Source organism: Fukomys damarensis, unplaced genomic scaffold, assembly GCF_012274545.1.
Source record: "Fukomys damarensis isolate Sample0158 unplaced genomic scaffold, DMR_v1.0_HiC HiC_scaffold_39, whole genome shotgun sequence".
Classification (NCBI taxonomy): domain Eukaryota; kingdom Metazoa; phylum Chordata; class Mammalia; order Rodentia; family Bathyergidae; genus Fukomys; species Fukomys damarensis.
Window position 1 is genome coordinate 66,968,972 of NW_022900951.1, and position 25,152 is coordinate 66,994,123.

At 36.0% G+C, this 25,152-nt stretch overlaps 2 protein-coding genes across 4 annotated transcripts in view; both read right to left on the reverse strand.

Annotated features, from left to right (window-relative positions):
- The window catches only part of Chm (CHM Rab escort protein), a 218,887-nt gene that overhangs the window by 101,206 nt on the left and 92,529 nt on the right, over nt 1–25,152 (reverse strand). The window lies entirely within an intron of this gene.
- Nucleotides 7,150–8,197, reverse strand: LOC104854374 (twinfilin-1-like). Its single transcript, XM_033760338.1, is given in 2 exon segments — nt 7,150–7,774; nt 7,776–8,197. Coding segments are annotated over 2 exon segments (1,041 nt in total). The 5' UTR covers nt 8,192–8,197.

The window sequence follows — 25,152 nt, forward strand, 5'->3', positions numbered from 1 at the left end:
TGAGAACATACTGTAACAAGCTGTGAGAAATGCTTAAGAGGCTTATATTAGAACAGATTATAGAATGGTGGCTAGAAATCACTGTACAGGTGACACCTTATTCTGATAAAAAGGTGATAAAAAGTATAGGCTATGATATACAGATGGTGATAGAGCTACTTTAGGATATAAATAGAACAGTATTTATATCAAATTATACAGCATTATGCAAGGAATCCATTATTAAAGATAATTCCCTAGGTCAAGTAAATGCATTTTATTATAAATCACACATATACTGACATATGTGAAATACAGGAAGATCTCCCAAAGAACCTCCTAAATCTTCATCATAGTACTTAAAACATAACAGAAAAAGAGAACTTTGTTATTTTTACTATACACAAATTTAATTATATCATTACTTGAAAGTGTACTTCAAATTAGAAACTGTTATGGTTTTGATTTCAAATATCCCCCAGAAGCCTAATGTATTCAGGGGTGGGGCTTTCTGGAAGGAGGATGGATCATAGGAGTACTAAGTTTATCAGTATATCGCTCTATTTATGAGTTTACAGCTAAATGTGCTGTTAGGAGGTATTGCCTGGCTGGAAGAGGCGAGTCACTGGGCTATGCCTTTGGAGGGTATATCTCCCTCCCTGGCACCACCCTTCTCTTTGCTTCTTGGTTAATACGGAATGAACAGCTTCCCTCCACCATGTTGTTGAACAGTCAGACAAAAAAAACCTCTACTGGAGATCTATCACAGCAAATAGCAGCTAACAGCACTCACAAGATACCCAGAACATATTTGCCAGGATCTGCAGATATGCAGAAATGGGGGCAAATGAAAAACCTATGCTTGGGAAAGTAACTAGAAGAAGCCAACCAGATAATAGCTAGTATCAGGGTGGTTAGAGGAAAAACTGGGGTTGGTTCTCAATGCCAGCACTTGTTAGAGCTCAGCTTTACTAAATACAACATCGAGGGAAATTATCTAATCTCCGAGTGAAGCAGCTGAGGAAAAGAAGCCAAATGAAGCAGCAAAGGCTGGATGGCTGCAATCCTCCTCCAGATGAGCACTCAGTTCCCAGTGCTCACCCTTCCTAACTCTTTTCCCACTGGGCAGTGGAACTGAGCAACAGTGATGCTCAGAGGACAGAGACTTTGCAGGTTATTCCACTAAGAAAGCCCCAGTTGAGAAAACCAGAGAGCAGTATGATCCCGAATGGTTCCAACCTCTGTGTGTCTTCATGGTATCCCACCTGGCACCACACCTTCCAAGAACTACAGAGTTCAACACTCATGTACAATTTATTCCATGTCCCTAAAGACTAAAGACTGCCCAACTAGGATCCTACATGTGCTCTCTCCCATTGGCTCCTAGAAATTGCTGAGGTCCAAGCAGAGTGACCCTCTCCCACTGAGCATCACTGACTTCCTACACTGGGCAGATAATCGAGAGGCAGGGACAGAGTCTGGAGTAGAAGAAGTAACAGAGAGGAGCAGCAGGGTCAGTGAGTTGCATGGCATGCTCTCTGAGAGCTGAGGAAATAATGAAAATAGCTACAGGGATTGACACAGAATAAAGAAGACAGATCCAACAAGCCCCACTCCCAGTGATAAGTAGAGGACAGGGTACCTGACTAGTACTTCTCCAGCTAACCCACCTTCAACCTTCAAAACAAATGAAGAGGCTGGGCGTGGTGGCATATGCTTTTAATCCCAGCACTATGGAGGCTGAGGCAGACTGTGGATTTGAGGCCAGCCTGGGCTACATGGTGAGTTCAAGGCCACCGTGAATTGTATAGTGAGACCCTGTCTCAAAAACAAAACAAAACAACAAAACAACAAAAAAACTGAAGGTCTCTAATCATGGACAGAGACAAACATCAGGTTAGTCAGTGAGCCATGCCCACAGCAGCTCAGCTGAAATTTAACAGAGGGTTGCCTACAGAAAGAATGACAGGCAGGCTCCATAGTCTCCCTGGAGAGAGGACTTTGTATTTTTATGTTTTCGTGCATGTTTATTTTTTCTTTTCTTGTCATTTAAGTGGGTAAGTATACATGAGATGTTAGTATGTAAAATATGAATATGTAAAATATGAATATGTAAAATAAGAATGTTGCTTTTATGTAAAATATGTAAAATAAGAATAAGGATTAATAAATGCTTTGGTTTAAATAGTATTATTTCATGGTCTTACTAGGTTAACTCCCATCAAAAGTTGTATGTGGAGTGAGACCAGGGATAGAGGGATGATAGGTGATTAGGGCAAGGACCTGGGTAAACCAAAGACAAGGTGAAATAAGCCTTAGGAAATTGGAGTGCAAGGAACAAAGGTATAATTGGAGTGCAAAGAGCAAAGGACTAATCTCCTGACAAGAAGCAGCTTAATAACAGAGGCTTCTGTCCCTTTCATGTACCAAATGCTGCATAAGGGCCCTAGATTTAGGCACTTTCTCAGCATCCTCCTAGCAAGGGCTGTTTTGTTGCTCTTTCTAACAAACCACAATTGGATTGTTCCCCACAGCTGTCCTATTGACTTTATTCTTCATCATCCTCAGGACAAGAGCCCAGAGGGAGAAAACTGGTTACATCTTTGGCACCCACTGTGGGGCTCAACTTCTCTACAGAGAGGAAAGTATGATGGAATGGCCAGACATATCTCTCTCTCTCTCTCTCTCTCTCTCTCTCACACACACACACACACACACACACACACACACACACACACACACACAAACACACACAAACAAACTACCATTCTTTATTCTAAGAAACAGTGGGTAATCTGCCAGCCAGTTAAAAGCTACCAGAGCAACTGCCACACTTGAAGCAGAGGATAGGTACCCCAGCAAACTCCTGGTTAATCTTCCACTGATTCCAGGGATGGTGGAAGTGTTAGCCAGACAAGGGCCTGAATTCCTTTTCAGAGGAAGATCTCTGGATGTGTGGTACTGGTAAAAGCTGGGGTGACAACTGTGAGTTTGATTGGAGCTACTCCTCAGTGGGTGCTTCAAAATCCTTTGGTGGGAACTGCATGCTGACAGCCGCACTGAGTATACTGTAGAAAAACCTCCAATTGCCTATTTTGTCCTCTGTGAAGTGAGAAGTAAAATTTCTTGGTGCTCTCCCGGTATACACTTTTCAGGGTGTCCTGTAATTCCACTATCAGAGTCTTCTCATAAGCCTTCATTAAGAGCTGAACTAAAGATTTGAGCTTTTCTCTGTTTGCTGGTATGACAGATCAGATCCCCTCTCTTTTAGATATATGTTGATAGATTTACTGGACTGGGAAGAGGTTAGAGTTGTGCCCACATTCTGGGCTCCACCAGTCCCCAATGTCCCTGGCGTCCAGACCCCCACCCTAACTTTCATAGAGCAAATACCCAGCAAGTAATCCCTAGATTCTCCAAGGAATATTTGTCAGGTCAAAGGTCAAAGTTAAGGGAGGACCTCACAGGCCATTTTACCTTTCCAATCTGCTGGAAGTTAGCCTCACCCTACTCTATTCAGGAACCTTCTGCAGTGCTCAGGTGAGTGGGGGGCACAATTTGGAAATCACTCAACCACTTTCTTCAGACTCCTGGACAGAGACTGATACTTCTTAAACAACAGCCATTTGGCACCACAGTCTCTCTCTTCTAGATGTTGGGCTAAGAGATATTCTTATGAGGGCTTTCTGTTACTCCTAAAATGACCTCAATATTTATTCAGCTTCAATCCACCTATCAACCATGAGGACAAGGCACAGGGTACACCTACCTTCCTGGGACAATGAATTGACACATAGTTGACTGGACACATAGTGTTGACCTGTCCATACAGTGGGGATTTCTTCCGTGCTGTTAGGAGCAGAGAGAGAGGCAAGGAAGAGAGAGCAATAGGGAGTATAAAGGGGGCATTCTTTCCATCTATCCTCTCCTATAGAGGGATAACACTGAGACACGGGGAGTTTTCCTGTTATTTCCCCATGGGCTGCATCCTATATTAAAAGCAGTTTACTATAGTCCTATATCTCTAACACAGGATAAGAGCTGTCAAAAGAGCAGTTTAATGTATGACTCGGATATAGAAGGACATCTGTTGGAGGAGTGGTCTGCTGTAGTAATTATAATAAAGAGGATCTCCAGGGGCTTGCACTGTGGTGACAGATATCCCAAAATTAGGACAAACCACCAGCCTGGCCCTTTAAACAGTCCTTGCTTTTAGAGTATACAAGGGTTTTGCTTTCTGCTCCTTTAAAACTCCTACTGGTGTTAACTTATTACAAGAGATCCCTGTTATGATTCACCTAAAAGAAGCACTAATTAATCACGCCTAGGAAAAGTTCTGATTATTCTATTTATACTTAAAACCTAAAACTATAACAAAATTATTTTAGTTCAACTTGGCCAATACATCTAAGAGTACAATTCCATTTAAAAGTAATTGCTTTGCGTGGTCTATAGCTCTTGTTTGTCCATTTAAACTGAGTAAGGTACCCACAACCGCTCCACTAAAGCTTTATGATGTCATATCATTTTTGTTTTTTCTTTTATTTTTGTGTTTGTAAACTTCTAGCTCTATTGGGTCTTGTGTGGAAAACCAGTTACATAGATTTTTGGGGCTAGCCAAACTCAATTAAGACCTTACAGGATGAGGGCTAACAGGCTTGAGGATTACATAGGTCTTGCAAATAAAAGCCTCGAACTTGTTAACACATTTCCATCCAGGTTGTAAGCCAATCAAGATAATATAAAATTTTTGTTTTATAAGTACAAGGACTACTGTTGTATATATACAAAAATTTCTGAATTTTTCCTTGGTCAAAGATAACATAGCTTAAAACTGCTACTATTTGTTTCTCATGAGTTACCTAAAGTAATTGTTGGTAAATCAGTGGGGATCCCATGGGCTTGCAAATTGCTGAATAAGACTCCCCTCGGTGGTTAAAAAATCAACTCCTGAACCAATTTATTCAGTTTTCCTCATTGATGGGAGGCTTTCTGTTTTTTTTCCCCCAGAGTCTTTTGGTAGCACATCCCAACAAATGTTATTAAATATATTATTATAACCTTGAGCTGGTAATAATTACAAGGTTAAATTTTCCATGACTAAAGCAAAAAGTTTTACTTTTATTTGTTTTTTAAAAGAAAAAAATTGGGGCTGGGGATTTAGCTCAGTGGTTCCACCACCTGCCTCGAAAGCACAAGAACCCAAGTTCGATACCCAGGACCCCCCAAAAAAAGAGAGAAAAAAAATTGAATTGTGATATAAAATGCACTTATAAAATGTCCACAGAAGGCATGTAATTTTTGACTGCTATATAAATTTATTGGGAATATGTTATTCATCATCTAGTGTCACCTAATACATAATATAAACATGAGTTATATTCTAAAACAAATGCATCACTGATTCTCAGCAATCATTGGTTTAATAATTAAGATTATATAATCACATTTATATTCTGGAATGTCCATTTACTTTCATGTAGTGTAGTGGAATTTTGAGTACAACTGCACATGAATCGTACAGGAAAAACATTCACTAGTAAATTATTTTATATTTTCACTACAGGTAATCATCCTGACTGAAAATTACAGCGTCAGCTATGGTCTACAACATAGCTCCAGGATTCTTAATGCAATAATTGTGTGTGTGTGTGTGCGTGCGTGTGTGTGTGTGTGTGTGTGTATTTGTGCACCCATGGGAAAACAAAGTATATCTTTAGTAAACAAGACTATTCTGCAAGTTTAGTCTAATTATTTGTAAACGAACAAAAATCCACACAAATACTCTTAATTCTATTTTTAAAAATCAGTCAAACCATAATTATATGCTTTACTTCAATACACATGAAATTTCAGAAAGGTGCATGTATTACCTTAGATGTTAAAGTTTAGCCAGGAGTGCTTCATGTTTTACACTATGAAATGTGTATTTCTACTATTTGTTTTATGCAACATGAAGTTTAGGTAAAGAAATTCAAATCCTGGATACCCACAGCTCACGTAGAAAATTCTCCAAGTTATGGCTCTGCAGCAGATTTAACAGATTAAATATGAAGTATTCTCACTCCCTTACTTCAAGTATCAAAGAAATGTGAGGCTCAAAATCTCTATACTGTAAATGAAGATGCAAAGCTTTAGAGAAAAGTTAAGTATGTTTTGAAATAAGATATTAAAGAAACAAGATTCATAGGCTAAGTTTTTAATCTGTGTTATGCTGCTTACCACTAGGATGTCAATTTTCAATTTGAGTATTTACTAAAAAGTGATAAAGAACTCAATTTGCCTATAAATGGTTTTGGAGAAAAAAAATCTGAAACATTTTCAACATTTTTCATTTTAGTTTTGTTTCCTTTAGAATAATGGTAATTTAAATTTTAATCTGAACATAATCATGTGGCCTCACAGTACTTAAAATGAAATGACTTATTTTGGAAAGAAACTTTTTTAAAGTACTAGAAAAAATAATTTGCTGAGTGTTAAAAGTCAATGGCAAGAGAAATTCTGCAGTATAGAAAATATCTGGTACCCTACTTTCAAAGTAATCTGATCTTCAGAAATCTTAATGTCATTAAAAAAAACCCCTAAAAAGTCAAATCTAAAAAACTGCTGCAATAAAACACTATTTGTAAAAGTCACAGACTTGATCCCAGAATGACAAGAGTTAGCATTGATTGCTCCTTAGAGTAACCAACTTTCCACCTTTCCTGAGGAACACTAAATTTTCTACTTAGAAAATAACCTAACCTGGTCCTTAACATATTCAGCAAGTATTATGAATATTTAAGGTCCTTCTGCTTCTCTTTAAAAAAAAAACCCGATGTCTCACTAAAGAGTAATAAGAAATATACCCTACTTTAAGACATTCAACTTTCTCAAACTGGCCCAACTATATAAAATTTTAAGAATCATGTGAAAGTGTGGAATCAACACTCTATGAAAACTGTGACAAAATTAAACATTACTATGTTGAAACTCCTTCTAGCTTTAACTCAAAAATAGAAATCATGAGTCTTCTATAACATTAATTTTAAAAACACACAGAAGTGAAAAGTGCTATTTTTCTAAAAGTACAATTTTTATCCCTACTATATAACATGGAACGATTTCAGTTCTCCTGTACTAAAAGCTGAATTTTAAAAAATTTGTATTGCAATGTTTAATATATCAATTTTAATCAGTAGTCGCTCCTGTTTCAGCTGCACCCCTAATAAGTCTTCGTATCCCTCTTTTTCTTGCAGGACCTTTTGGTTTTGCAAAACTTTGCTCATGTGCATACTGCTTAGGATGCACTTCCTCAGAAAGAAAATAGGCAGTCAGCTTATCCCCATTGTTTATCTCGATCTTTCTGATTATATCCATTTGTAGTTGTCTTTCAACAATTTCTAAATTGCAGCTAGAATACAGCATCCGTTCTCTTATACTGTATGTGTATCCAGGCACTGAATAAATAAAAACTATGGATTCTAAGTAGTCTCCTTCATGGGAATGTTTATACAGAAAGAAATGATAACGTGCAGAATCTTTTGCAAACCTCTTTGGCAAATCTTTCAGTTCTGTATTTGTTGTGTTGGCCAAAATTATAACTTCATTCTTTATATCTATTTCCAACTGCACATATTTCAGCTGTCTGTTATGCAGTTTTTCCAAAGCCTGAAAAGCTTCTTGAGAAATAGGAAATGCTACTCCTTGTAGCGTTTGATGCTTAGTGTCCACACCCACAACAGTCTGTACCTCATTAATTTTAATCTGCAGTAATTCTTCCTCTGCTGCAGTCAGTGGGGCAAGGGAAGACTGACAACAAATATTTTTTATACTCATGTAAGGAGATATCGTTCTTTACTGTACCAAATACTTCATCTTTAACGTGGCCACCACCAAACTCCTTTTTCAGAGTTGCTCTTGTTGCTGCATACAACATTTTTTGATGACCATGAGAATGCTCTGGAAACCATCCAATGAATATCCACTCATATCCTTGGGCATTCTGAGAATCTAACCTGAATAGTATATAGCATGGCTGCTTGTCTTCCAACAGGGGCAAAACGAAGGAATCATAATCCTTATCCCAGGAACCTGAAGGCTGACTACATGATCCAACCACAAGTGGCTCATTTTCAATAGATATTTTCAGAAGTCTGTATTTTCCATTTCTGGCTGTGGCAAAGATAACTTGGACATCTTTACTAGCTTGGATGCTGGTCTGGTGGGACATGGCGATGGCGGCGGCTGCAGGCTCGGGCCTCGGGCTCTGGCTCTGGCGCTGAGCAGCAAGCAGCCCTGGCCTGCGGCTCCAGGAAGTGGTGGCAGCTCCGCGGCCTCGCGTCATCCACCCCCAAGGTTTTCTTAAAATACTAAGATGCCCGTGGTTAAACTTACAAAACTAGAAAAAAAAAAAACAACTAAGGTAAACTTACAAATAAAAAAAAAAAAAACAACTAAGGTTCTATATTGTATTAAGATTGTTTTCCATTATTAGATATTTGCTTACTAAAACTGAGTGTTAAAGATTAAATTAAATGTTGGTTTACTAGATATTTTCAATAATCGTTTCATGATTGGTAAAATAAACAGCTATTATCTTAGTTTATGGCGTATCCTATGTATCTAAAAACAAGATGATATTTTCTCATATTTTTTCTTTTCCCTTATTTCCTTTCCCCTACCCTTCCCACTTTCCCTACACCTTTAGCCCCTTTCTTCCTATTTCATATTGTCAATTATACCATTTGGATCTTGTGCACAATTATAGTTTTTCACACCAGAGAAACTATCCAGTATTTACATGTGTTTGCTTTATTTATTCCACTTAAGAGTATATCCTCAATATGCATCCATTTTCCTATGAATGACTCTAATCTCTCATTCTTTATGGCTGAGTAATACTCCATTTCATATAAAAACCACATCTTCTTTATCCAGTCTCCAGCTGATGGGCAAATGGGCTGTTTCCAAGTTTTAGCTATTACAAACTGTGCCACCATAAACATAAACATGGGTGAGCATATATCATTGTGATATGATTCTTTTAATTCTTTTGGAAAGATACCCAGCAGAGGGATGCATGGGTCAAATGGAACCTCTATACCTAAAATGTACCAATAAACTCAATGAGTAAAAAAAAACCTTAAGTTGATAGAGTTAAGACTGCACAAGTCAAATACATATGAAGTAACTAATGGATACTGTCTTTTATACAATATATATCTGGACATATAAAATGATCAAAATTTGGCTTCTAAGTTTGGTCCTGCCATTTAAAACTTGATTTACATCTACTGGCCTTGATTAAACAAATGCTTTGTTATCATTTAAATGAGATGCACTTTTATATTAGGTACAAAGTTTATATGTGGTCAGCATCACTGTTTCCTAAACTTGTAAGAACCCTAAAGATGTTCGTTAATTCTTGTCAGTATAGTTAGACCCTGTAAATCTGTTAAAGAAATCTAAATTCTGTAAAAGCCAAGTAAACATACAAAGATTTCTATATAACTGTAATGCTAATTATTGCTAACCTCACCTCGTAGTATATTAAGTGCATTTTTTGTTTCCCATGTGTATAGGCCTTCAAAGATAGAAAACTGAAAAACATATTATACTAATGACTTCCAGACTAAAGTTGTTTGTGGTGGTAAAACTTTCTATAATTATTATAGAATTGGTGTTATAAAAGTATGTGATTTATAGTATTTAGGTGACATATCCAAACTTTTTAAACTCACTATGAGTTGCTTACATATGTCACAGCCAGTAGTTATGAAAATCGTTAAAGTAAATTTTTGAGTAAAACTCCAGCTGCTGTGTGTAACTCCTTTATCCTGCTTTCTTGATATGTTGATAAAAAGTTGAACAGCTATATGATAGGAATAAGGAGGCTTTCTCTGGGTATGAATAGATCTCTGTGTGAATGACAGGGATGCCTAGACTACTCCTGACAAAAAGTGAGGCAGGCTGCATTCTAACTTCAGTTTGTGGTGGACTATACAACGCAGTGTGAACCCTAGATAAGGTGAGCAGCTCAGACAGCCGAACTGTGGGACCTAATCAAGATTCTAATTTTTCTCTTCCTTCTCTCTTTCCAAAATTACAGAAGGGGGATCTTAAAGACATACAGTACATCTGAAATAATTATGGGTAGCTCAATATGTATCCACAAAATGTCATCTTTAGAATTATTTTATTAACTCGGGGCCAGTTTAAGATGAAAGATTTGAAAGGTTGATTTTTCTCCAACAGTAAAGAGAAAAAGCCTCAAATATGGCTATCTCATCAGTAATCTGTCACCCTTCTCTTTGATAAGTTATTTTATGCTAAAATGAGAATTCAAATGCACTTTTAGAGATTAAAAATAATCTCAATGGTTCTAACATAATAATTCCAGCATAACTGTCATGTTAAAATGTTACATTTGCTCTTAATTTCAAATTTTTCTCTGTAAAACTTTATAACTGTTAAAATTCTATAAAGTTTTGGCATCTAAAACAATCATGGTTGGAAAAAAATAGCAGTTCTGTGGTCATTATTTATATTCCAAACTACTTGATATCAAGATAAGATGATAGTTAAATCTACTGCTCACAATTCAATATTGATAAAACTGACGTCCTGGTTATTCAAAAACTGAGGCTTAGAGACTGAAGCTCAAAAAGATAACTAGGCTAAGCAAACAGGCAATAGGTTGGCCCTGGCCCTCTAAGGTTAACAAGGGCCAAAGACATGAGTTGCCCTTTCTAAAAAATCCTACAACTCTGATGAGTCACACAACCTCCTGCACAGAGAGACAGACACCAGAAAACAAGAGTCAACCAATGTATACCATGCTAAAATGAGGGTCACAAAAGAAGAAAACATCTTCTATGCTTCCAAGGGAAGCGGTGTGGTCGAGGAAGACCATGATTTAACCTGATGACACTGACAAAAGAGCTAAGAGACTTTGTAAATGGTCCCAAAAGTAATCCCTGAGGAACATTAACTGACAATGATGCATCTCCATATATATGTGGAGGGAGTGAGGGAGGGAGAGAAAGGGAGAGAGAGAGAGAGACTAATTTCAATTAACACAAGACTTATTTAAACTTGGTCTTAAAGAGCCAGCTGAAAACTATAACCAACAAGATATATAAAAATAGCAATATAAATCAGATACAAAGGAGGCTCCAATTACTACACTGACCCTCACTAATGGTTTCAAGCTATAGCCGAAGGTTCTCAATATTAAGTTTAGTGAGGCTCAAAAGCCACAGAAACAGCTATAGAAGCTCAACAAAAATCTTCAAATTCCTTAGATAAAAATGTTCAAAACCACAGCACACTCAGTCTTCTTATGGCTATCATAGAGGGACTTATGTGCTTATAAATAAAACATTTTTAGATAAATAATTAACATAAGATGAAAAAGATCTTTAAAAATCAGACTTATTAGATAGCCTTCTAACTAGCAAAAATGGGAGACTATATTCCAAATTTAAAAAGTTGCTTTATGCCAAAACAGTCTATAATACTAAAAAATATAATACAAAAATTAAGTGATCATGCTTCAAAGATCCACCAAAAATTATCTGAACCATGGTGATCATAGTTCCCTTGGTGGGGCCATTGCTAATGCTTCTTATAGCTTTATTATTTAGATTATGCATACTCAAGCCTCTTGATGAAATTTGTTTCTTCATGTTTGACAGCATCAATGCTACAGATGGTGGTATGAACAGACTCAGTGATCGGCGAAACTTCAGATCTCTGTTGAGGACCCTTAGATAGAACTCACAGTAGTGGGTCCTGACCACTGCTCTGTCAGCATTCCCTCTGAGCAAGAAGAAGCCAGAGCAAGAGATGCCCCTGCATCTCCTAATGGCAGTTAAGGTCTCCACTGTTGAGGAGGAGATTGAGACAAGGGATAGAGGAATGATAAGCAGATTAGAGCCAGGGCCTAGATAAACTAAAGGTAAGGTGTGATAGGCCTCAGGAAATTGGAGTGCAAGAAACAGAAGCATAATTGGAGCACAAAAAATAAAGCACTAATACAATCTGCTAATGACAAGAAGCCTAGCAATAGTGGCAACTGCATACCTTCAGTCAACACATCCTTCTGCCCCTTTCACATGCCAAAGGCTTCTTATAAGCCTTAGATTTACATGCTTCATTGACACCCTCCCTTGGAGTCTGCCTCAAATAACAAGGGCTTTTCTTTGTTTTTTTCTGATCAACTTCATGGGGTTCATTCCCCACTGCTGCTTCATTGTCATTGTTCTCAGGACAAGAGCCCGGAGGGAGAAAATTGGTTATAGTAAGATTAAAATGCAAGACTTCTGAGCTCATTACAGCTTGCCCTCGTTTCCAATTATTTAAGTTCTTCTCTTCCTTTCCCCTGGCCCAACAGATAACCTGTAAAAACATTCCTCCAATTCCGGATATAAAAATAATATCACCAAAGTCCCTATCCTGTTTTCCTACTTGTTTTTCTTTTTGGAGACAGGGTCTTACTATGTAGTTGAGACTGCCCTGGAACTCACTATGTAGACCAGGCTGGTCTTGAACTCACAGCGATCCTCCTGCCTCAGCCTCCTGAGTGCTGGGATTACAGGCATGCACCACCATGCCCAGCCCCCGTTTTCCTACTTGTATTTACTATTATCTCTGTTTTTTCTTCCCTTCCTTTTAAATTATGTTCTTCCATTTTTTCCTCCCTTACTGCATCCCTCATACTTTACATCCCAGCCTACTTGTGATCCTCCTGCCTCAGCCTCCTGAGTGCTGGGATTACAGGCATGCACCACCATGCCCAGCCCCCGTTTTCCTACTTGTATTTACTATTATCTCTGTTTTTTCTTCCCTTCCTTTTAAATTATGTTCTTCCATTTTTTCCTCCCTTACTGCATCCCTCATACTTTACATCCCAGCCTACTTGTCATCAGTACTAATCCATCGTCTTCCTGGGTTACTGGAAAAGTATAAAACTGTTAACTAAGTTTTAAATTATATGACTAATATATGTATGGCTCTGTAGATGTCCATATAACCACAGTTGTTGCCTTCTTGCATCACAGTGTCTGGGACTGACTATTACATTAACCAGATTGAAGGGGTATAAAAACACTAAAATATAACTAAAGTCAAGGCCACTTCAAATGAAGTCATACAAAAAATAAAGAGATCTCCACAGTCACAACTAAGTTTCTTTACCCTAAGCTACCTTTAAGCCTCAGTGCAAAAACAGTAGAAAAATGAGAAAATAAGACAAGGTGCCTTCCAAAACCCTCAACTTCCCCAAAAATGGTTTCAGTGGCACTGAATTATAGGAAGCTACAGATAAAGGACTCAAAATTCGAATGCTTAAATTGTTTGAAGATTATCAAATTAGAAAAAATAAGCAATTCATGAGATAGCTAAAAGAGGATCTAAATAAGCACATAAAATAATTAATAAAATGTTAATGAGTTTGAAAAAGATAAACAAGCTGAGTGAAGTAAATATAAAAATATAAGATATTAATGATTATTTTGGTAAAGAATTAAAAATGGTGAAAAATTCAAACAAATCCATGATGAAAAGAATTCAACTGAAAGTATGGATAGAAGACATGATCAATGCGGGGAAAACATGTCAGAATTTGCAAGTAAGGCTGATATAGTACACCATGTACTCAATGACACCCTAAAAATAACATGGAAGCTGGATTTAAAAGACCCAAACAAATTCAACCTAAGGATTACAGGATAAAGCAAAAAAAAAATGGAAGAGCAATTAAAAGGCATAATGTATTTGTTCACCAAAATCATAGCAGAAAATTTTGTAAATCTTGGGAACGAATGCAATTTTGATATTAACAAGGTATTATGGAATGTCAAATAGCTATTCTCAGAAAAGTAGCTCTCTACAACAAACTATAGTCAAAATTCTAGAAATTCAGGACAAAAAGAGAATACAAAGAGCTGTTAAAGAAAAGTAGCAAATAACCTATAGAAGCAAGCCTATCAGAAAATCAGCAGATTTCTCCGTACAAACATTAAAAGCCAAGAGAGTATGGAGCAAAGTTTTTCAAGCCTTAAAAAAATAATTTCAAACCAGACTTCTACAACTTGCAAAATTATCCATCTGTGGGAGACACAGCTGAGGAGTGAATGGATAAGCTGCAGGGAAAATGCATACAGTCTCTGTGAGGAATAAATGATTAAACTGCAGGACAAAAGCATGCAGGCTCTGTGAGGAATGAATGGTAAAACAAGTTTAGGTAAGTAAGGCATGTTATGTCTGGCCATTATGCTTTTCCTTTCCCCAGGAAAACTGCCTAGCCTTGAGACAATTCCTTTCCTAAACTATTTTTCTTCTTCTTTTCTCTAACACTGATATTCTTAATAAAAGCCAATGGTCTCAGATTAGGTACTACTCCTGGGAGTGTCCCTAATGTTGGGTATTCTCAGCTGAGATAAATCCCTCTGGGCTTTGGAGATTGTCTCTTGTCTCTAACGTTTCATTCTCTATGCCACCCTGTTTGCACATTGCCACATCCATCAAAATTGACAGAGAAATAAAAACTTTCCATAACAATGAGATGCTAAAGAAATTCACGTTCACAAAACCAGCTTTGCATAAAACACTTAAGGGTATCCTAGACAGAGACAGAGAGGCCACCAACATCAAAGAGCCCAAAGTAAAGTATACACCCAACTGGGAGAGTAGATACATAAAAGGAAAACATAAAGGAATCAGCAGTGGAAAAATAATGGAATGACAGGGTTCAGTAAATACCTTACAACAACAACTCTGAATGTTAATGGTCTTACTTTCTTAATCAAAAGACACAGACTGGACTATTAAATCACAAAAGCAAAACCCAACCATATGTTAATATAGGAGAAATACCTTCTCTACAAAGAAACACAGAGCCTAAAAGTGAAAGGGTAGAAAATGATACTCCATGTAACTGGAGCACCAAAAAAGCAATAGTTAGGCTGTTCTCAGACAAAGCAGATTTCAAGCCAAAACTTAATGGAAAGTACAAAGAATGTCACCACATAGTGGCAAAAGAAACAACTCAACAGGAAGAGACAATTGTAAATATATATGTAACAAATGTCAGCACACACAAATTAATAAATCAAAAGCTACTGAGCATAAAGGGATAGACATCAATACAATCATACTGGGGGACTTAAATACGCCACTGTTACAAGTAGTTTAACCAAATCAGAAAAAATCTGATATAACAACTGGACTTAACAGGTATCTACAAAGTGCTTCTTGCAACAACAAAAAAATATAGCAACACATGGAACTCTTTCCAAAACTGACTATATGTTAAAATATTGCTTTGTTTACTACTGGATATAGTGCAACAAAACTACAAATAAAAAAACCCCTAGAAATTATACAAATACATAGTGGCTAAATAACAGATTCTTGAATAATCAATATATCACAAAATAAATCAGGGAAGAAATTAAAAATTCCCAAGAATCAAATGACAGTGGTATTACAACATATAAACCCTACACAACACAATGACAGGAAGTTCAAAGAGGGTTTTTATTGCAGTACATGTTCACATTTAAACAATAGAATGATCCAAAATAAATACCCTAATCACGCATCTTATTGTCCTAGAAAAACACAAAAATCCAAATCCAAAACAACTGGAAGAAAAGAAACTATAAAAGATCAGCATGGAAGTCTACAAAATGGAGATTAAAAAAATACAACGGATCAATGAATCAAAGAGTGGACTTTTTGGAAGGAGAAACAAGATTCTTAAATGAAAAAGTTATAATCGCAATGGATCTCACCAAAATCCTGAGGACTATATTATTTTGAAAAGTTCTCTTTATCAATAAATTAGAAAATTTAGAAGAAATTGATAAATTTCTAGACAAATATTAATTTCCAAAATTCAATCAATACAATACAAACCCCGAATAGACCAATATCAATGAAATGGAGGTAGAAAAAAAATATTAATTCAAAATTCAATCAATACAATACAAACCCCGAATAGACCAATATCAATGAAATGGAGGTAGAAAAAAAAAACCCTGCCAATTAAGAAATGCCCAGGGCCTGCTGTATCCAACACTGAATTTTATAAGAACTTTCAGGAAGATTTAAAGCCAATACTCTTCTTATTCATCCATGAAATAAAAAGGGAAGAACCTTTTGCAAGAACATTCCTGGAAACTAGCATTACCCTTATACCAAAACAAGAAAAGTATTCAACAAAAAAAGAAAACTACAAGCTAATTTCCTTATGAAAATAGATACAAAAATCCTCAACAACAAACTCACAAAAATAATGCAATAAATGTTCAAAATGATCATAATTACTATGTATTTCAAACAAATACTAAAATTTAAATGACTGAATAAATTCCAAAAAAAAAATCCATACATCATGACTATGATGGGTTCATGCAAAAAATGAAAGGATGGGCTGGGAATGGTGGCATACGCCTGTAATCCCAGCACTCGGGAGGCTGAGGCAGGAGGATCACTGTGAGTTCGAGACCAGCCTGGGCTACATAGTGAGTTCCAGGTCAGTCTCAACTACATAGTGAGACCCTGCCGAAAAAAAAAAAAAAATGAAAGGATGGTTCAATAGAAATAAATCAATAAATGTAAAACATCACAAAAAAAGAAGCAAGGATTAAAACCACATTATTATCTCAATATGTGATGAAAAAGGCTTTGACAAAACTCAGATGATGAAAACCCCTGATGAAAATAGGTATAGAAGGACCTTACCACAAATGGACGAAGACATTTATGATAAACTTACTGCAAACATTATACTAAACATGAGAAAACTGAAAGCATTTCCTGTAATGTCAGGTACACAACAAGATGTCTACTTACATCATTCTTGTTTAATATTAAAAATATTAGCCAGGGCAAACATGCAAGAAAAAGAAATATAAGGGATACAAACAGGAAAGAAAGCAGTCAAGCCATCCTTATTCATATAAGACATAAGACTTTACATAGAATACACAAAAAACTCCACTACAAGAGTCTTAGAACTAATACATTCAGTCAAGTAGCCAGAAAATAAAATCAACACAGAAAAAATAGTGTTCCTATATACCAACAATGATAATGAAAACAAGAAAGCAATATTACTTATGTAATTTCTGTAAATGAATAAATAATTAACTTAAAAAAAACCCATACCTACGAATCAACCTAACCAAGGAAATGAAGACCTCTCTGGCAAAAACAATAGTACCTTTAAAAAAATTGAAGAAGTAGAAATTGGAAAGACATCCCTAGTTCCAGCACAGCAGAATAACATATCACTATAATGATAATGCAGTTCCAATGAAAATATCATCAGTATCCTTCACAGCCACAAAAAATTAATCCTATAATTTATGTGGAATTAGAAGAGATCCAGAAAAGGTACATCAATCCTGAACAATAAGAATACAGCAGCAGGTATTACAATTCCATATTTGAACAGTACTAAAGAAGTACAGTGATAAATACAGCATGACACCAGCACAAAAACAGACTAGCTGATAAATGTACTAAAATTGAGCAGAAACAACCACAGGTACCTTAATTCATCTGAATTTTGACTAGCAAGTCAAAAATAAGAGACTAGAGAAAAGATAGTCTTTAAAATATGGTGCTGGAAAAACTGGTTATCTATGTGTAGAAAATGAATCTGGACTATTACCGCTCACCTTATAATAAAATTAAATCGAAAAAGGTAAGAGATCTAGATATTAAAACAGAAATACTGCTGCAAGATGAAATAGGTGAAACTCTTGAAGACATAAGAAATGACATTCTGAACAGAACCCTTCAAGAAATATAAAGAATCAACAAATGAGGTTACGTCAAATTGAAAAGCTGCTCCACACCAAAGAAAACCAACAAAGAAATAACCCACAGAATAGGAAAAGTTTGCCACCTGTTCTTCAGAGGACTAAGATCTAAAACATATAAAAAACTCACAGAATTAGATCCCCCAAAATACACAATGCAATAAAATATGGCCAATTAAAATGTATAGCTATTTCTCAAAAGTAGTCAATAAGTACATATAAACATGTTCAGGATTTTTGCTAGTTAGGGGAATGCAAACCAAACGAATTCTGAAGTTCAAACTTCAGTAGGGCTGGGGAATTAGCTCAGTGGTGCGTTGCCTGCCTTGTGTGTAATCCTCATACCAGAAAAAAAAAAAAAAGATTATCATCAAGTAATTGAGACCAAGTGGTAGAGAAGTTGTGGGTTGTGGGGAATAAAGAACACTCCACATTGATGATGGGAATATAAATTAGTACAGCCACTATGCAAATACATATGGAGATACCTCAAGAAACTAAAAATAGATATTCTACCTAAAAATAGATATTCCTGCTATGTGTCTCCTAGATATCGTCCTCCAAATGTTAAAATCATCATATTACAATGAACATGCATACTCATGTTTACAATGACCCAATTCATAACAGCTCAATTTTGGAAGCGTCCTGTATGTCCACCAACTGATGAATGGATGGAAATAGTATTTTAAACACACACACACACACACACACATGAGGGGGGAAGGGAGGGAGGAAGACACAGACAGAACTAATCTGCCATGAAGAAAGATAAATTTGAGACTTTTTTAGGTAAATGCATGTATCCAGAGACCATAACTGAAAATGAAAAAAAAGCCAGGCATAGAATATTAAAGATTGAATGGCTTCACTTGCATGACTTAAGGAGAAATATATAGATGAATATATATATATATAGTCATATAGATGACTTAAGGAGAAAAAATAAAAGTGAGAAGGAACAGGAAGGTAGACTTTGTAGAAATGGGAATAGGATCCGGCTGAAGGGGATGCTATAATGGTTTAAGATTAATGCTATAAGATTTAGTGGAAAAAGAGAAGACAGGTTAAGATAGAAGTTGAATATTCCTTATCTGAAATGCTTGGAACAAGAAGCACTACTATAATGGATTGATGAGTATAGTGGATTTATGAGTATAAATAGTATACTCATCAGTGGATCACAGGTATATCATGTGAGTGAATATTTCCTTCCCAGGTTCTTCCTTTCTTTCTTTTCTTTGACATCTTGGGGTACCATTTCTCCTCTATCATGTCCTTCCACTTTACCTTTTGTGCCTTAGAACCAGCAGACAAGTGGACAGAACTATGAGCCAAAAGAAACATCTTTTCCTTTAGTTGAGGGCGTTGGGAATTTAATACCAGCAATGAGCAACTGGCTAATACAAACATTGAGGCATCATATTCCAGTTTGCTATTTCTTGTAGTGCTGTGAATAAGATATAATGTTTATAAGAAACGTTAAATCTGAAACACATGCACAATATTTATATAGGCTCTGCAGAGGATAAAAATAAAGTTCAGATAAAATCTGAGTCCTGGAGCTGGGGATGCCACTCCGCGGTAGATCTCATCTGTCATTTGCAAGGTCCCATGTTTAATTCCCAAGCACTATAAAATAACAAAACAAAATGACCTCAGGCTTTAAGAAGGCTGAAGCTGTCTTTGAGGAAAATGTTTTCTTTTCCTAGGGTATAATATATAATCTCATCATTCAGAAAATTTTTATCAATAAACTTTCAAATGTTTTTTCTTTGAAAAAAACAAAAAATATTTACAAAATGCATGAATTACAAAAGAAATACAGAGATTTAGTGAAAAAGAAAAGAGAGGTTAAGATAGAAGTTGAATATTCCTTGTCTGAATTGCTTGGAACAAGAAGCACTACAGATTCAAAAGGCGTGTGTGTGTTGTGTGTGGGGGTTGTGATTTGAAGCATTTGTGATGTATCTTTTTTTTTTTTTTTTTTTTTTTTTTTGTACCAGGAATTGAACTTGGGCTCTTGTGTTTGTGAGGCAGGTGGTAGAACCACTGAACCAAATTCCCAACCCAAGTATTTGTGATATATATTGAGATATTTTGGTGATAAGACCCACGTGTAAACAGAAAATAAATTTATGTTTCAAATATACCCAATACACACAGCCTAAAGGTGATTTTATACAATATTTTTTTTTGAGACAGGGTCTCACTATGTAGTTGAGACTGACCTGGAACTCACTATGTAGCCCAGGCTGGTCTCGAACTCACAGCGATCCTCCTGCCTCAGCCTCCTAAGTGCTGGGATTACAAGCGTGTGCCACCATGCCTGGCTTGTATATAATATTTTTAGTGAGCCTGTATTTTGATCAAGAGATCAGGTATGGAATTTTCCTCTTGTGATATCAGTTCAGCACTCAAAAGCTTCCAGCTCTTGGCACATATAGGATTTCAAAGTTTGAGAAATGATATATGTTCAGTCTGTATTTCATTTTCATAATGTAGTAGTTAGGAAACGTACGCTTTAGGTCACTTGCCTTTCCAGTGATCTGATCATTCAATCCCAGTTATTGTAATTTCATGTGAGTAGCCAATAGAAATAAGAGATAAAACAGTGTGTGCCTTTGAATCAGGCAATGACATAGCAAAAGCGAAAGAGTGACTAAGAAAAATAGGGCTCCCTATTTAGCTTGAATTTATACAAGGACGTCTAGTCCTGGGAAGCATGACACTCTCTTTTTATCCTGTCTCTGACCTGTACTTGGAGGATAATTGTAAATACCTAGGCATATAGTATTTGGAAATAAATTACTTTCCAATTTACAACACACTCACTTTATTCATACAATCGCATATTTATGAAATGTGAATTTGAGAATACCTACTTCCAGCTGTATAAAGGACTGAATACTGTGACTGGCCCTTCTGTTAATATTAAAATGCTAGATCTTGCATGAAATATAATTTTTACTGCATAGACAAGACCGAAGGAAAAAATGTCCGTGGTATATACTCCATTCCCAAACAAATTTCAAGTTCAAAGCAAAGCCTTGAACAACACAGACTGTAATAAAAAGTTAAAAATCCATGCACCAGTATTATCATGTGGGAGCTATATATGTCTGGTACTCCATTATGAAGTGAGCATTCAAGGCTGGGCGTGGTGGATTAGGCCTGTAATTCCAGCACTCGGGAGGCTGAGGCAGGAGGATCACTGTGAGTTCGAGACCAGCCTAGGCTACATAGTGAGTTCCAGGTCATTCTCAACTACATAGTGAGACCGTGTCTCAAAAACCAAAACTAAAACAAATGAAGTGAGCATTCATTGGAAAGAAGTAAAATGGTTCCAAGTTTGTAGTGCCTTGTAGGTGAAGCAAACACAAATAATTCTGAGTGGAAAAGCACTCTTAATTTGAGCTCCCATATTAAAAATCTAAAAATTCCCAAAGATACACATTGTAACAGGAAATGTCATTAAGATGAATCAGTAGAAATGGCATGGCAGGATTAGATCATTATAAACTTTAAATATTACAGCTAACAGAGAATGTAAAATGTCTATAAAATGTTTAAAGAAACAAAAGAAATAAAAAATTGAATAAGTCAAAGAAATTATCAACACTGATCAAGAAAAAGAACTTTTAAATGAAAGATAAAAATATTAAAGAAAAAATGTGAATAGTTTTAAATGCAAATTAATCTCAGAGAAAAGAATAAACACTGTGACACAGATTATAATAACGTACCAACATTCAGCCAGAAATTCAAGGAGTATGAAATATTAATCGTACTGAACTCAAACATTTTTATTTGCATTTGAAAAGGTGAGAAAAGAGTCAATGGAGAAAAAAACATACTTGTGTAGATACTGGCTGATAATTTTCTAAAATGGTAAATGACATAAATTCAAAGACAAAGGAAAGGCAATATATTCTGTTGAACCATATAGGACTCTAGGTCAAGATAATTGAATACTGTTAATATTATATGGCTTAACCCTTACTAAATTAGACAAATACAAAGAAAACAACACTTAAGATTCAATATAGAAAAATGTGTGAAACTTGGCCAAGAAGTGAATGATTAAACTCCAGGGCAAAAAGCATTTAGGCTCTGTAAAGAGTGAATGGTTAAACTGGGAGGCAAAAGCTTGCAGGCTCTGTGAAGAGTAATTGGTTAAATAGAAAGTTTAAATTAGTGAGGCATGTTGTATTTGGCTGCTGTCCTTAACCTGTCCCTAAGAAAACTGCCTAGTCTTGAGACAGTTCCTTGCCCAAACTGCTTTTTTTTTTTTCTTTTATACTCATATTCTAAATAAAAGCCAGAGAGTTCTCGGCTTTGGTGCTACTCCTGCGTGGGTCCTTAGTGTTGGGTGCTCTCAGTGGAAATAGCCTCTTAGTGATTGAACTAAGTCTTATCTCCAAGTAATCTTTGACTCTCTATGCCTCCATGGTCACACACTGACAAGTGGCACCTAGCATGTGGCATGCAGCTACAACTAAATATAGAGTAACAACCTCCCAAAACATCAAGAAGGAATAAGGACATCCCAAACTCTTCATCTTGGTAAGAAGAAAAGGCAGCCACAGAATACCCTGGCACAACTTGGGGAGGTCAGAAGTTAGGTCTTTTCAACACAGAGGTCTCTTAGCTATTCAAATGCTAAGTAAGCAGGGACACATCACTTTTTTTTTTAATGTTCTACTTTCTTCTGCTATGACTACAATATAGGTTAAACCTAACTAAAGAGGAAAAACAATTTAAGCAATATTTACAATCTCTTAAAAACATCTAAATGTAAAGTTTTCACACTTCAAATTATTAAACTCTTCATTGTTACAAACAACATCCTTGGTTTTCTTTGGAATAAAGTCTAGAGGTAGAAGATTAGGAAAATATGGGAGAAACATTAAGAATCTTTAAGTCCCATAAAAGTTGCACACCTTGCTACCTGGCATCTTTTCAGGGTTCCTATTCAATCTATTGAAACAAAGGAGATTCCATTTTAAAAGCTACTAATGCTAATATAAAAAGCTGCCTCCTCCTCCTCTGGTTCTTTCTAAAGCCTCTTTTCCATCTCCAGTACCTCTGCTTAAACTTCTGCCCTCTTCAGGCTGTGAGTCCTCCATAAAAATATGCTTAAAAGAAGGAGAGAAATGAAAAATTACATACTCATCCTGTCTCCAGGAGAAATCAGGGACCCCAATATGAACATTTGCTTTATTCTGTATTTAAAGAGATTTTTTTTGATAACGGCCTACAGAGCCAATTTACAAAAGAAACTACATAGGACAAAACTATGAGATGACACCACGAAACTAGAGGGTCTTCATGAAAATAGTGCTTACCACTGCTCAATTTAATGTATGCCTTCAAATATTTTGGGAAGCTGCCACTCTTAGTTCCTTGAAAATCTAAATGCAGGAGTTCCTATTCATATTGATATGCTTGTGGGAGAAAGTACCTACACTGACCTGATCCTCACATTGAATCCTAGACAAATCCCTAGACTTTTCCTCAAGCCATTCATGCCACCATTAAGATTAATAAGGCACAAGTACATGCTATTGCCTTGCAGCCTCAACCATGTTATAATTGTGGCAAGGAGAGGCACTTTCAGAAAGATTGTAAAAATAATTAATGGGGCAAAAAGACCAAACCAAAACAAAAATGTTCTAAATGTAAGAAAAAATATCACTAGCCCATAAGTGCCACTCCAAATTTTATAATGGGAACTCTATTTCAAGAAATGGGAAAGGGACAAAAAATTCCCCCAAACCTTGACAAAAACAGGGAGTCAATCATAAAATGTTCACACTCTGGGGTAGTAGCCAACCCAGAGTCACAATAAGATTCCATTGTTACGAATCTTAGCTAATTGATAAATTTACTTTTAGCTTCTAATTTGAGTTTGTATTTTTGTTTAATTAATATGGTTAAAACATTTGTTGTGCATTAAAAATTCTTAGACTACAATTACAGGGTTACTTTGCTCATCTTTCTGCTTTCTGTTGGTACTAAGATAATTTTTCCCTTCAAGGTTACTTGAAAGTGTATTGGCAGTGAATCAAGTTTTAAAATGTAGCAATTAGAGACCAAAGAAAGAAAAAAAAGAAGAAAAAGTGTACTTTAAAATCTAAGTGGCAGCTATCAAATTTGTGTAGAAAACTATAAGTATAGAGATATATTTTTGATGTGAGAGGATTTTGTATGATAAACAAGAAAAATAGAAAATGACAAAACTAGGGTCAAATATGTTGTAAAAAGATTTGTAGAGGATATAACGTACAGAAAGATATATGTGCTTTGTTATTTTAAACTTTACTCTTCTTACTTAGATTGAACCTAAACTAGTCCTTCTAAAATCTCCTTGTTTGGGGCTGGGGATTTAGCTCAGCAGTTCATTGGCCTGCCTTGCAAGCACAAGGACCCAAGTTCAAACTCCGGTACCAAAAATAAATAAATAAATAAAATAAAATCTCCTTGTTGCTCAAGGAAAATTAGGGTACTATAGCTCTAACTCATCAGTCACTTCTTGGTAGGTCTCAACTCTCCTCTCCAGTTTAACTGATGCTCTCAGGAAAATGCTCTACTGCTCAATTTAGAAATTAATACTAAACATGAGCTCTACTGCAGGACTAGCAGAAACACCTACACTGGTCAATGACCGCTCACTCCAAAAACGGTTCTTTGTTGGACAGTTCCATCCTAATTTGTGACACTCATTTGCTGTTCAGAGTACATTAAACATACTTAGGTTTACAAAATATACAAGTTTTCAAAGTTACAAAAGATCTCATCATACTAGGGTAAAATTACTCATAATGATAATCTTTTAGGCTCAAATATCTGGTTTTATGTAATGGACACTATAAACAATTGAAACTGCCCTTATTCATAATGGAAATGATTGTACCCTCTTTCATATGTTCACACATTTATAAAAACTTGTTTAAAACATGGTAAACATCAATTACTCTCATATTTTTCTGTAATGAGATTATCATCATAAATTAAAACAGATAATGTTCTGGTCTATACTTCCAGTTCCCTACAAGCATTCTTCCAATTCTGTCATGTTAAACTTGTCATCAGTATCCTTCACAACCCCACAAGACAAGTCAATATAAAGAGAGCCAATGGGTTCTGCAAAACCCAATTAATAAAACAAAAAAGGGGGAATTTTGTGCAAAGACTATAAATTTAATAGACTTTAAAATTTTAAAAATGTGATTCAGGCTTCACAGAAATGCAGAAAAGCAACTAACCACTTAAACTGAGCAGATGTTGCAAAGCACAAGAATTCTCTTCACTTCTGAAAATGTCTCTTGCAATGATCGCATAAGTCACTTACAAC